Here is a 14637-nt window from a genome sequence, read left to right on the forward strand (position 1 = left end):
CCCTCACAGACTCTCACAGTCAACCGCTGACCAGGTGACGTAGGTTTAGCCTCTGAGGGGTCAGGGGTCAGGGTTTGGAGTGAAGATTGGGATCGTGTGTGTGTGTGTGTGTGCTCACCGTCCGCGGTATCCTCGCAGCGCTGGCTGAAGCTCTCGTACGAGTCCCACCGGATCAGAGGGTCCTGGGTGTTGTAGTCCACGGAGACGCTCGGCCCGTTCTCCAGGTGGCCCAGGCCTAAGGGACACATGGCATGATGGCGACAATGACCCAAAAAGTGCAGCTATCAGTTGGGAATACATTGTTGCCAGAAGAGGAATTTTTTCAATTGAGAAAACTGTTCAGTCCCAGTATGAAAATCAAAATCAACATTTTCTTGTTTTTCAGGAAAGTGGGATTACCTTTGATTTTTTCTGGTGCATATGAGAAAACAAACTCCACCTTCCCGTACTCCGGGAACCTTTCGTCTGTATGGAAACACACAGCATGAAAATGTTTATTCACTTGTAGAACAATTAGCTTGTATCAGTGTTCTGTGATTGGAAACATTTTCTCCTCATGATCACAAAAGCACAGATGTTTAAAAAATGTAAAAAGTCACACCCACCCGTAGAGCCGTTACCTTTGAAGGTATCGTCCAGCTCGCTCTTCCCGAACACCACCCCGAGGTCGTGGATGGCGCAGGTGTGGAACTGCACCCTGAACATAACGTCCCTGGTGGAGTTCCTGTACCTCTTGTGGTAACACTTCAACTACCAGGGAGTGAGAAGGAAAACATCAGCACATGGGCCGATCTATCGGTTCTGGCGTCAGTATCAGAGGGAAGTCTTACCAGGATGTCTCCCTTCAGAAGCAGGCCCGGCTCAATAGTGATGCAGATACTCGTGCTGCTGTCTCCTTGCACATTGCTGTAATAAAAACAGTAATAACGTGTTCAAATCCGATCCCCGGCTCTGCTCTGCCCTCAAATTCAAACACACAGCCCACAAAGATTGCGTACTATATTCCTGACGTATAGACTGGCTGCATCGCCTGGTAGATCTTCAGGAAAGGACGGCAGCCTGTGAAGGAGATTTAAAACCAGGAGGATTGAAACATTTCCAAGAGGACCAGGGGGCTTTTCCCATTGGTTTCGGCAGCGGGAGAAGCTCACCTCCTTTGGACTCAAAGTTGGGTATTCCGTGCATGATGACATGATGCAGGAACAGAGGCTTGTTGTTGATTTTGATGTGTCCCGACAGAAGGCCGTTGAAGTATCTCACATACCTGAAAGCAAAGGAGAGTAAGCGTGAACACCGAGCTGCGTCTAAGTTCAACACCATACGTCGATGACTGCGACTACGCGATCCAAGCGGAATAAACCTTCGATGGAACCACCTTCATCCACGGCGGGAAATGTCAGAGCAAATAGATGCGTACCCGCCGGTCGGGGGTCCGTTGAGTTAGCGTGGTCGGGTTGTTAATGATGATAGTGATGATAGTACCCAGCGCGACCTTGACCGTGGGGTCGCCACATGCAGACGCCCCCCCCCCCCCCCAACCCACCCACCACCCGCTCCCCTTTGCTCTGCTGTCAGCTTCCAGATGGTTCAGCCTCTAATATTCAATTAGACTGAGCGGGAACGCTGCGAGAGCAGGCAGGAGTTCGCAGTGTCGTGTGAGACTTAATCGTGTTCTGTGTTTCATCAATTAATTATCCTGTATCAAAGGTTTTAGCACGAACCCTTTGAAACTACACAAGCACATAAATTAAAAAATACTTCAGGCAGGATTAATACATATTTCATTCAGACTACTGGTTATTTTTCCTGTTGTTGCTGTTTTATCTTTGCAAAGAAATGGTTATCATAGCTATTATTGTATTGTTGTACAGTTACTTGACTTAAACAGCTCAGTTCCAACACTTTTAATCCAATCTTTTACAAGCTGTTATAGCTCCAGCTGCAGCTCCTAATCTCGATGTTAATGTCACACATTCCAGACCACAATACTTGCAGACTCCAGGGGCAGAGATAATTATATCCCAAGCAGGAAATAGCAGCGGGTCAGAGGGCAAGCCTATAGACCTGTAAGAGAATGGCTGGCTGCCTGATTCACAAGCTGAAATGAAGTGGCGTTAAGTCCCTTGCTGTTTCCTGTGTCTCCTCATTTATTCCCTGCAACCTTTGTCCTGCTCATCTTTTCCAGCACAGATCGGGATTCCTCCCTCCGCAGAGAGACGGTGAGGGGTCGAGCCCTAAAGCAGTTAATTGTCTTTTAATGCAGAAGGGGCAGGTAATACGGTAGAAGCGGATTCAAAGAGTAAAAGGAGGACGTCTCAGAAGATACTCCCCCTAGAGGGCGCTGCATTCAAAATAAGACATGTGTCCAATTATTTTAAACCACACTTTGAGGAATTTGCACACTAATCATGAGAAGCCAATTATCTGAAAACACTCGATGCTAAAAGTGGAGAAACAAGTTGAGGAGAATGTGCTCCGATATGCTCAGAAGACAAGAATCAACTGCCACTGAGCCCTGCGGCCTCCCCAGAGACACCAGAGGAATCCCTCAGACCGGAAGATAGACAGCTCCTCTTTACTCACAATTATCCCAATTAGAACTAAACTGGAGATTCAATTCCAAAGAGAATTTCCTCTGTAAAATGTTTATTAAGCAACAAGTGGATCAGCCAGTTTGTCTCAGTTGCAGCACTGTGTCCACGGAGAGCCGACCTCTGGCTCGAGGCGGATTCGTCTGCTGCGAGCAGAGCGGGCGAGACACCGCGCCGATGGTCAGACCCATAAAGCCTTGTGCTGGGCAAACAGGAAGTGAGGTAATAACGGACCTTATCTGTGACGGCTGGGCCGCAGGAAGTGCTTTGTCCTCGTAGAAGCGCCGCATGGAGAACCTGTCCAACGCCTGGTCAGCGCTGCATCGCACAAATTCAGACACACATTGTTAAGTAAGCTGCACATTCTTGCTACATCTCACAGAGCCAAGTGTTTAGCAATGATGATCACATTTGATTTATTGGTGCTCCTGTCATACTGGTGAGGAGGAACCCCACTTCTTATACGTCGCAGGCCTCTGTCGATCAATCTCTCGAACTACAGCCGGTAACGACGCAGTGAGGAAGTCTGTCTACACATGTTGCGGGGGTTGGATACCTTGCAGATATGTTGCTGTAGTGCATGTAAGCGGCCACCGCCACTCCCGTCCGACCTCGGTTCCCCTGTGACACACAAACAAAGACCAAAGGACTCACTCACACGATTCCAGGTGCATCGTACATGGGATTCCCACTGGACCGGAAGAAACACACGTTTGTCGGTGTCTGAACATTGTGCGGCGTTCCTCGCTGCTTTACCTTGTTGTGCAGCACCACTACGTTCCGCGGGTCCCCATTGAGCCACGTGTCGATGGCCTTGCACATGCTGCAGATCTTGTCGAGCGCCGGTGCATGGTTGTCTGGCCAGCCAAACTCCACAACCTAAGGGCGGGTACCAAACAAAAGGGGTTCACAATCCTCCGTCCTCGGGTTCTTTTTGGTTAAATTTCTCTATGAAGAGGAAGTCCCTCCAGAGATCGACATGTATAAATAACGGAGGTGACTGAGTGGCTTCGTACTTTGGGGTTTAAAGTTGATAAGTCACTCCTCCACTCGCTCAGGTTGAGGATCTGAAATCAGAGAGAGAACACATTTAAGTTGGCGTTGTTTGTCCCTCAAAGAAATCACACAACAATGGGCAGATGAAAAGGTTCCTCACCAGGTAGTGCTCGCCATGTTTGGACCGCAGCATCGTTGCCACCTCCTTGAGGTTGGTGGTGTAGCTGCGTTCCTCGGCGCCGGCGGGGAAGCACACAGAGATGATCCTCTCTGTGATGTAGACCAGGTCCACCTCATGGCTCTCCTCCATGGCCACACTCTGATTCCTGGAGAGGCAGCCAGAGGTGTCTATCTGAGCATTTGACCTTTTTCTCATTCGGACGGTGACTGAAAAATAACCACTTTGACTCATTTGCACAGCTGCTTGGGAGGCGAGTCCACTTGATTAAACGTAGGCTCCGGCAGATCAAGCTTATGTTTCTTGGAGAGGAAAAAGGTTCACAATCCTGCAGTGATTGTTGATAAATGCAACCTGTCTCTATGGCCAGCAGCAATTAGGTTTATTGGCATGTAACACAGGTGGAGGGGGAATGAAAAAGAAAGTACATTTCAAGATCAAAATGTTTTTTCTACTGACGGAACAAAGAAGGTGCTCCACTTTCTGGTCAATCTCATCATTAATTCATTCCCCATACCATCATCATATCATCATTCCCATCGCTGAGAAAGTGTGCACATTTGCACATTTTCACTTAGCACAACAGAATATGAAAACAAAGCTGTGTCTTACCCCGGCTGCTTTGGCCGTATCTCCACACTCTTGCAGGACCTCGCAGATCCCTGCAGGGTGCACACACACGCACACACACACACACACACACACACAGACACACACACACACACACACAGGACACGTACACATAGAGGGAGGGGGGAGAGAAAGCTGATTCATAAGCAATGGGGATAACAATCCGACATAATCCATAAGGGGAAAGTCAGAAGAAGAAAGAGAAGAACTAGGTGAGTAGGGAGGAGGAGTGTGTACCCACAGAAACCCATCGTGACTCAGCACACGCTTTAATTATCCAGTCGTGCTTTTTGTGCGGAAAGACTGCGAGATGCTGTTCTGTGACAGGGCTGCAGAGGTGAGACTGCTTCTAAATATGCCGTACTGTCGAGGAATCGCTGCATGCTACGAGCCAGAATTGGCTCTTCCTCTCAGTGCCTGAGAGGCGGCTGCCATCAAGAAGATGAAGCCATCCGAGAAGAGACGACGACAGCAGCAGGATTTGTCTTTGACCCTCGTCAGAGAGGCAGGAGACTGGGCCTGTAATCGAGGTTGAACGCATTGGCCCAGAGCCCTCTCCGCATTGCCCCCTGTCAGAGGGAGCTAAGCCCCGCCCCGAAGAGCCAAATCGGGCCGCGTGATTCTGGGTGATTTGACGGGAAGCAGATGCTCAGCGGGCCGCGGACGCTGGTGTTGGCAAAAATGAAACAGCCTGTTCGCATTGGGGCTTCGGCGGCGTTACGCCGGGACGTTCCACATCACTGGAACAATCTGTTTGTCCTGTAGCAACACGGGGTGCGTGAAAGTCAATGGAGCATGTAAAGTAGTAACCCTTTAATGGACTACTCCTCGTCAAAAAAAAGAAGAAAGAAAATAGTGAAAACAGTCCGGGACAAATTCCCTTTGAGTACTTTTCGTCCATTTGTAAGATATGTTGACAATAAGATATACAGAACAATACCATCCGTAATTGTTGTAGTTGAAAAAACAATTTTTGGGGATTTTCGACTTCCTGTGTGGGAGTGGCCTACCTTGCTGAACAGGTACCCAGTGCTCCACCTCCACGATGAAGGCAGGTGGGCAAAATGCCTTCGAATGGAGCCGCCCAGAGGCATAGCTACGGATGAACTGGGACCACTTCTTTCACGACTAAGAGAAGCTCCGGATCCCCGTAATATTCCAGAAAATGCTGGATTTCATCAGTATAAATAAATAAATAGATATATTGATGCCTCTTCTCTCCGTTTATTCCTCTCGACCGTCCTCTCCCTACTTTGTGCTGCTTCCTCTCTTAGTGTTCTCTGGATCTACTCCTCCCTCGGCCTCATTATCACTCATTATCTCCAACCCCCCCCCCCCACCTTACTTCACTTCTCTCGTCTTGACCTCCCTTTTTCCCAAGCCCTGTGCATGTGTGGAAGTACAGTGTGTTCGTGCATCTCTGCTGCTCATGTCTTGAGCCTCAAGAATCCTGAGTGTTGAAAACCACATAAGCAGTAACTCGAGAGAAACTGGAGTTTTTTCTCTGTTTTTAAATTTCTTGCACACTTTGCGCACACGCTGGAGCATTTTGACTCAAAACCACCAACGTGTCCTACATAGACTTAACAAAATAAACCCTGCACCCTTCTGTATGTACACAACACACACACACACACACACACACACACACATTTGTGTCTATGCATGAAAATTCCTGGATTAAGTATGACGGCAGAAAATAGGGATTGCAGGCTTAAATTGGATTAAAATGTTGTTTTTGATCCATCCAATCCAGAATGTTTGGAATGAACTTGAACTGGAATGAAAGTGATTTGATGTGACGGGTTGGGATGAGGAAATGCTTTGATTAGAGGCAGCAGCCACAACATGGCTTCAGCTGAGGACGCAACAAATAGCACTAAGTCCCTATCAAAATGTTAGTGACACGAGAAACACAGCTTCCTGTTAATGGTACATGATCGCACCATTTAGAAACCAGCATTGTCCCAGAGAGTGAAGTCCCAGACTGTGCATTGATCTCCATGCACACGGACCGATCTGTGTTTATAATGTCACTCTGAATCACCGAGGCAAACTCTGCTGCCGATTCTAAACATTCACTCCGACGCAAACCCTTACTGCCGCGCTGCACAGAGAAGAGAAATAACTACTTTTATCGTTTGCATAAATATTGCTTTTGGATGCACGGAAAGGCAAATGAAGACGCGGGTCTCTTGTGATCTGAAAACATTTTAAACAAGCTAACAATTTTTTTGGCCTCTGTGACCGCCGGCTTGAGTGACGTGTTTTCTCGCTGCATCAGTAGCGGTTCTCCCCTCACCTCATTTTTCTGGAGTCTCGCCCTTTTGGAAACAAACACCCTTCAATGGTTTAGCGATGTCGAGCTAAACATGCAGGCCGCGGCCCCGGCCGGGCCTTGGCAGCCATTTCTGGCACAGATGAAACACAGTTTGCAGCGAACTGGCAGCAACAGATGTCATGGTGGCTTTTCCCATTTTGTAAGGTATGCACCAAATATTTCTTTATACTGGCAGCGGGCAAAGTAATTGACCTCAGGCCACCTGGTCACGGATATAATCATGGACTTTTTTGTCTCTCGGAGCAGTAACTTTGCCAGGAATTTGAATCAGCATCACTGCGTTCAAGTTGATCCAAAGAAGTTAACGAAATCCAATTCATGGTCAATTTAAATTAACGGTGGGTCGCTTTGCTGGGATTTGAAGTCATGAGAGCCATCGTAAAAAAGAGTGGCAACAAGAGAGCTGATTAGGTAACTGTTATGTGTTGCATGCTGCTGCCACCTTCTGCAATGTGCAGGAACAGGTGGGACCATTTTTAGTTGCAATTCCTTTAAAAGATATCAATTAAATATACTGGAACACAAAAAAGGCTATAACTATTCCAGTGTCAAACTCCAAACTCAAGAATGATCCCCAGTGCACACGAGGGTTGTTTTTCCAGCTTTTTGCTGTATAACAATGGCGGTTTTTATGAGTGAGGAGCTTTAATGCACGTCTTCTTTGCAGTATCACTAATAAGGAAGAGGTGTTACTCACCGGCGTATCTACATGCTTTAATGGCAGCTGAGGAGTGGGAGGCTGGAGAGAAAAGCGAGAGAGTCAGTGGGTTAGTCATTGTTTCTCTCACACCAGGAAGAAACAACATGGTGAGAGAGAGAGAGAGAGAGAGAGAGAGAGAGAGAGGCCACAGACACAACCCTCAATCATACAAATTGAAACAAATAAAATAATATGTAATGGATAAATCTCATTTAATATTTTATTACATAAGCAGCTTATATGTTCATCATTAATCCACATTTAACTATAATGACATGTGAATCATTGTTTCATGTGTTTTTTTCTGAGGCCCTGATAACAAAGTTGTTTTGAAATTCATGGCAATAAAGAACACTTAAATTTAAATATTTTTTTCATAAACTGGCCAAACTCAACTGGACCAAGACGATTTTTATGTTTCTCTAGACCTTTTTTTAAATATGGAACAATAGACGCAAACTTAATCTTTCTTAGTTTGTTTTAAAGCGCTGTTGTTTTGAATATTTTGATATTCTCACTTGGTGTTCAAAAACATGAATTGCTGGGACCTGGTTTTAAAAATGCATGGCAACAATTGATGCATCTCATAGGAGGACAAGCCAAATTAAGAATATGTATACATTAAAAAAATACAAAAGTAATCCGGTCCATAAGTGGCAGAGGGAGGCAGAGATGCAGAAGCAGAGACAGTATGTGGGAAGTGGATAGAAAATATGTACACACACACACACACACACACACACAGAGCTTGACAGTGATCCACGTGTTAAGGAAAATCTCTTAACTGAGTTAAGTGCAGCGTCTCGGGCTGATGTGAGCTCTATAAACAAAGCTGGCGACTGTTTAAAAAGCTGCTGCAGTCGCTTAAAACGCCCGGCGTCCAGAGTAAATAAGTGAAAAGTAGTCACTGCTGCTCGGAATGTTCCTAATTTCCTAATTTGGTGGTGAATCTTGGCCACCTTTTAATCGACTGCGCTGACGAGAAATCGGGAGAAGGATCGAGTTGCTTTCCCCGCCGGTTTTCTAATGCAACCCACCGTTTGCTGAGCTTGCGTTCTTCATGGAAGTAAATAAAATCTCCCATTTCGAGCTCATCAAGCCTCTGTGTTTCAGTGTGTAAATCACAGTTTGTCCAATAAAGGAGTCACATCTAGAGGAAAGGAGGGTAATCGGTTTCTGCTGCGTTTAAACAACTTACCGAAAGACGATTTCATGGTTGGTTGCTGCGTTTGACTCCACGCTATTTTATTTCTGTTTTACTCCATCAATCTGATTCACACTCCTTCCGACATTAACACGCCCACAGATCCACCGCGACCCAAAGAAACCCAACAATGTGACACTGGAGAGAGCGTGAATGCCATCGGGGCAGGATTCAATGGATGTGATGAACGCATTTTGGGTTTGCAACGACGAATGTGATTGGACATTAATCACGAGGCGGTCACATGTTGACGCATCGTCACCATCAAATCTCTCGTCGCCTCGCCAGCGGACGCCTGGACACAGCCAGGGTGTCTCTGTTTGAGTCGCACAGACGGGAGGAAGCGCTCGTTTGTTGCAGCCCGTGACCTTTGACCTCCGGCAGCAGCCTCCCAGCGCTGCCTTTGTGGGGGGGGGGGGGGTCGTTGCACGGTGGCGGGGATTTCAGAGGTCAAGAAGATCCATAAAAGACTTCGTTGGGGCACAAAACTCACGCTCAGACTGCACGAACGCACACAAATGCACTCACACGCACTTTGCACTCACCGGATTAGTGTTGCTCGTTATTTGACATGATGTGGTCACCTGTAAACAGAGAAACAGCAGTCGTGAGTCAAGAAATATGTTAAAGTCCGACTGAATAAAAGCTGTAACTGTAGATCACATTAAAAAAAGGGAATAATAATGATAACAAATGGCATCTACTCAAGTACTTTGTGTTTATTTTTGTAGCAACAGGGCGGGAGAGACGTGACTGTTTCCTCCTGAATGCCCGAGTATTCCCTGAATTGCCCTCCCCAGCACAGAAATAACCTCCGCTCCATGGAACAGTTTCTCTGTGTGGGAGGCAGTGAGAGGGAGGGCTTCCTGTAAAAGTCAGACAAACAATGTATGCCTCCGCACATGGTCCCCGTGTCACAAACCCTTCCTGCGATCAGATGATGGATGACGTCTGAGCAAAGATCTGTGTGACGGAGACCAAGCCCGAGATGAGGATGGCCCGGTGACCGGCGCCGACGTCTCCCGGCAACAGTGTCACTCGTCTCCTAATTATACTATCACCTCAAAATTAGAGCGGCATTGATTTCCTGATGCCGCCGTGCTACATGTAGCAGCTCTAAATAGCCGCCCGTTTTGGAACACGACGCTTACAGTATCCATGACGGGCAAGTGTGGCTCCTAATAGTCTGCACCGCCCCGCGCGCCGCAAATCACTGATTACGACGTGTAAACAGTGACTTCCATCAGGTTGTGTTTACGCCGGCGTGCACAGATAAACATGCACCGGGGGCCGGGTGAGTGCACGGATGTTTACGGGCGGCGAGATGGGAGCGCGCTGTCTGGAGGCAGACGCAAGCGGGAAGGAAGCCCCCCGTGATTAGTTTGCTCCGGCAAAACAAAAGACTCGCCCGACTTTGTAATGCTATCATCAGGCGTATCAGAAGGCAGCAGTGGGATAACATCTCGGCGGAGCAGATCCCAAGCCGGCGCGGGCTGGTATCAGTCCACCACTCCTCGAAAAACACGAGGCAAAGAGCCCACGCAGGGGCTTCAACAGGCTACAAAATAACCCCGCTGGGGGCATTGCTTGGCCTTCAGCTACCAAGCTACTAATACGCACGCCGCAATTTGAGCTGGACCCTGGAATGAGACATTTTTAACTGTCATAAAATCGGACTTTATGCGCCGCAGTTCACGAAGCCTTTTGTGAAGAAAAGAATTAAGATCTAACCAAAATCAGATGACGGGTTAATATGCGTAAGTCAGGAAAAAGGCCGACATCAGGTGGACCTTGTCCTTGTGTGGGAGAGTAGCCATTCCTTTTTGAGAAACACAACTTGGGGGGGATTTGAAGTGAATGAGTCACTAACTGTGGCTGCTGCAGGTGCTTCAGGGAAGTGACTAAAAGTCCAAATATGATGACGAGGACTCTTGTGTGAACGTGATCGCAAGAAAAGAGATTTGCATCTAGCTGAAATGCCACAGTCCTTACGAGGAATCTCACACCCACGAATGTTTTTTTTTTGCCGAAACTGCATTTGAGAGTTAATCCAGCTGCGGCGAATCGCCAGGAGCCCCCCCGGAGGCGACAGAACGGGAGGTCGGCGCTCCCATAAGCGAGCGGGCTCACGCCGGCTGCGCAACAGCACCTGGGGCCCCCCGGGGGCTGACGTTCATATTTCAGCAATGGCGGTCCCCCCCGCCGAGGGGGGGCCTCGTTGCAGGGACACCTGCCTCTTTTCACAGCTGACAGGAGTCGCCGCCGTGCGCGGCGTACTGTGGCGCGCGCCTGCAAATGCCCCGGCGATTACCCCCCTCCAGTATTGATCTAAAGGTCAGAAGGGCAGAGTGATTTCTTCCAGTTGCTGCTCAGCTCACGGCCTTATGAATGCTGCTGTTTTTTTGTTTTTTAGGAGCGAATCTGTGCACGCTAAAAAAGGCTTTTCAGGGAATACGACACCAACGCGGCTCGCAAATATTGTTATCATATTGCGTATTTAGTGAGGCAGTCACGAGAGAAGAGAGCCGGAGCAACAAGCAGGCTTCATAATCTCACATTCCTTCAAACACGTGTGGACTTAAAGTCTTCCCCACATCGCCGTGCAACCCGGCGGCTCGGACTCCGTCCATATATGGCGGTTGCAGCTGTAGGCCAGACGACATTGGGCTTCGCGTTGGTTTTTACCAGCTCGAGGGGATAAAAGCGAGAGGCTCTGCCACACGCTTCAGCACCTGTACTCCATCCGGCTGTAAATATTAGTGCAGCGCTTGTGCATCCGTGAAACAATCCACTTCAGTTTGCTCAACAAGGGCAGAAAAAAAACCAAAACAGACCCGTGTCTCTCTGTCTGGCAGTTTTCCACTTTTATCTTTATCTAGCTGGTGATACAAACCACAGTCAAAGTGGTTTTAGGCCTCTAAAAGATGGAGCTTTTAATCACACCGAGTCACGAGGGGCGTCTGGAAAGCCCTCCGGAAAAAGGGCCGAGGGTCCAGCGAAGCGAACCACCGTGTGATGAGTGACCGTGCAGCAGTTCAAGCGGGACGCCGTGAACGCTTTTCTCGCCACGCTCGCACACCTCAGGCTGCAGGCTGGAACACGCATCCTCAGATCACCGGGGAGGAGCGAGACCGACCGGGGCTCGGCGGCCTTGGCGTTCTTTCTCGATTGGCTTCCATCGTCAGCACTTCGATCGTACGTTCATTTTGTCCCCTACGACAAGTGTCGCACGTAATGGAAGTTCAAAAATGTAACGATATGTTGGATGAAGGGGTTCGTCTTTTTTCTTTTGTTTCCTTTTGATGTTCATGAATCAGGGAAAGCTGCCGTGTTTTGCAAAGATTTATGCCCTCTGACTTAATGATCCCGCCGGTCTACTTCAGCCACACTGATGGGAGACGGCTTGTTTCCCACTGTGCATAAATCATCTCATTGGCTCCAACAAGTAAGGCTGCCATTGGTCCAACCACAGTCGGCATTCCTCGAGCACTCCTCCTGCCCACACAAGAGCCACTGCCGCGCTGATGGCAGTTTGCCTGAGAAAGTAAATTCTTCTCTTTCCAAACGGGGGCCGAATAAGGACTGAAGCTCAAACTGCCCCTTCGGGGGGATTTATACCTCGGCCCGCGTTTCTGTTTAACTTGTAAGGCTAATAAATCCGCAGAGCGCTGTGATGGTGGAGCGGCCGTTCCTTCTCCCGCTTCGACACAATGTCGGCGTGTTGCTGGCAGCGTCTCGGGATGTCGTCAGTGGCTGGATAATGAAGCAGAATCTAAAAAGGCATGTATCTCGTTTTAAAGCATGGAAATATTTTGCTACTGAAGTGCAATCTTTCATTTTTAGACAGTCAATAATATGAATAAACACTAAACGTGTCATTTAGTCAAGGGTCTAGGCTGTTTGGCGGATCTCTAAAAATGGAAGCAAACATTTGTGAAACATGCTTCTCGGGCCGTGATGCTCCGCGAAGGTCCGTTCGATCCCAGAAGAAACGGAAAAGGGCTGTTGCACGGACATGAAGGCTAAATAATTGTTTTTGTGAAGCGGAACACTCCTCAGCGCCACAGTAACGGGAAGTAAAGCATCCACTAAATATCCTGGATGAACACAAGGAGGGGATTCATTTTTCACATGAGGATAAAATCACTCCCACATGGTTAACACAGCATAAACAGGCAGAGAAGGAGACTTTCCTTCTTCACTAAATGGTTCAGACAAAATAAACCACAACATAAAGGACGTTATTTGCAACGAGAAGCATCACAGTGGACCGCCGTCTCATTTCGGTTCCCTCAAAGGCCCACCGGCATCACTTCACCTCCAAACCGACATGCCGATGTCGGGTTTGAGACCCGAAGGAGCTCCGTCAGGTGGAGGAGGCCAGAGACCACTGGGGGAAGCAGATATTTGGTGACGGTCGAGCCGCGGGGAGCGGTGAGCGGGCTCTGGCTTGGCGGCTCCTACCCGTCTACGGTTACAATCACTGCGATGACCCGGACGACCAAATAGCCCATCAAAACCAGCAAATGATGAATATCAGATGTGCCATTGCGGCTCGCTCAGGACGCAAGTTGTTAAAACCTCCAAATAGGAATCGCCTCGGGGCTTGATGCGAGAGGCCGCATGTCAGAACTGCTAGGTCATTTTACCGGTAGAACGCGAGATGCTCGGAGGGATTTGTGGACGTTCCTTTGCTGCAATAACGCCTGATGAAAGCCACAACGTGTGAAAACAATCACCGGATGTTCAAATCTCCCGACGCTGGGGACTTGCTGTGCGTCTCTCCTCGCCAGCCTGTCACTTATTGACAGAAATAAGTTAGTGGGTAGGCTGAGCCTCTGCTAACTCAGGCCTGGCCTCTCGTGTGGTTACGTGTTAAATGCCATCCTCCCTGGTCACTACTGCTTTCATTACACAGACTTTGGAGCTGACGCGGCTGCAGGACCTTTCTGTTTGTGTGCTTCTCCCCCGTAAAAGGCGACAGTTGAATGTCTTAAAATCCAATCCAAAAAGACAAATACGACACGGCAAAACAAACATATCTGCACAAACGCGTGAGAGGCATTTTCTATCTAAGTTGTCCACATTTAACCTCTTGAGGTGATTTTCCTGCGATTCATGGTGTGTTTTTTTTCAGGCTGCCGAGGCTTCCCATCTCAATGTGTCAAAAGATGAGCGGGCCTGAGGGAAGCTGGAGCATGTCGGTGAGGGATGGGAGAGAAGAGAAAAACGGGGGAAAGCAGCCGCCCTTCATGTTACGAGACACCAGGGAGACATGACTTAGGGCTTCGAGGGTTTTCTCGGCGCAAGGTGGAGAAAGTGGCGAAAGGGCGCTTTGTCCTCGAGAGCTTGAGGGTCGAAGGTCCGCGTAAAGTCTGGCGCAGTCAAAAACAAGTGTCCTGTCTCGGCCCCCGTAATAAAACTGCATTCCTTCCTGTTGTGTTGCCTCTTTAGCGGGACACACGACACACACAGCCACCGCGAGCTCTCGACCCCTCATGTTTAACTGCCAACCCTGTGAAAGCTCGAGGTCAAAGGTGAGTGATTGCCGTCATCATTCTGCATCCTCTCATGAAGGCGTCAGAAAGGAAGCGCTTGAGGGAAAGGCAAAGGGGAGGCGAAGGAGACGGGACACCGTATGAGAGACGGGCAGCGGGGGGGGGGGGAGGGGGGGGGGGGCGTCGTCTCTCGCCACAAATCACTTCACGTCGGGTCGCGAAAACAGCAACTGGAATGAACTCTGGCGGTCCCGTTCCCACGGCAGCAGCTTAAAGCACGCGTCGAACATGCAGAGTACGGCTTTTTTAAAATGTCTCACCATTACAGCTACAAACGCACGCACAAACACACCAACAAACACTGTGAGTTCAGACGTATAAAGACCCGTTTTAAGCCACGAAAGAACCACAAATTCAAGGAACCTCTTCAGCGTGGCAACCATACAAACTACGAATGGACACAACACACTGCAAGAAAACACAAACAAGCTCCACGCTG

At 48.6% G+C, this 14637-nt stretch overlaps 1 protein-coding gene across 24 annotated transcripts in view; it reads right to left on the reverse strand.

Moving 5' to 3' along the window:
* tns1a (tensin 1a) overlaps positions 1–14637 on the reverse strand; it is a 56843-nt gene that overhangs the window by 21354 nt on the left and 20852 nt on the right. For 12 of the 24 annotated variants that reach the window (XM_078101168.1, XM_078101157.1, XM_040173212.2 and 9 more), the window contains 14 exons: positions 9186–9224; positions 7434–7475; positions 4378–4427; positions 3748–3913; positions 3608–3658; positions 3348–3470; positions 3148–3212; positions 2826–2909; positions 1152–1264; positions 999–1059; positions 831–906; positions 606–750; positions 400–465; positions 119–235 (listed from right to left, as the gene is read on the reverse strand). In XM_078101168.1, coding sequence (XP_077957294.1) covers positions 119–235; positions 400–465; positions 606–750; positions 831–906; positions 999–1059; positions 1152–1264; positions 2826–2909; positions 3148–3212; positions 3348–3470; positions 3608–3658; positions 3748–3913; positions 4378–4427; positions 7434–7475; positions 9186–9224 — 1198 coding nt within the window. Of the gene's footprint in view, positions 1–118; positions 236–399; positions 466–605; positions 751–830; positions 907–998; positions 1060–1151; positions 1265–2825; positions 2910–3147; positions 3213–3347; positions 3471–3607; positions 3659–3747; positions 3914–4377; positions 4428–5405; positions 5689–7433; positions 7476–9185; positions 9225–9352; positions 9581–14637 lie in introns of those variants that run through there. The other 12 variants (XM_040173240.2, XM_040173168.2, XM_078101197.1 and 9 more) reach the window with 6 other exon arrangements.

Source organism: Gasterosteus aculeatus, chromosome 1 (assembly GCF_964276395.1).
Source record: "Gasterosteus aculeatus chromosome 1, fGasAcu3.hap1.1, whole genome shotgun sequence".
In the NCBI taxonomy this organism is placed as follows: Eukaryota; Metazoa; Chordata; class Actinopteri; order Perciformes; family Gasterosteidae; genus Gasterosteus; species Gasterosteus aculeatus.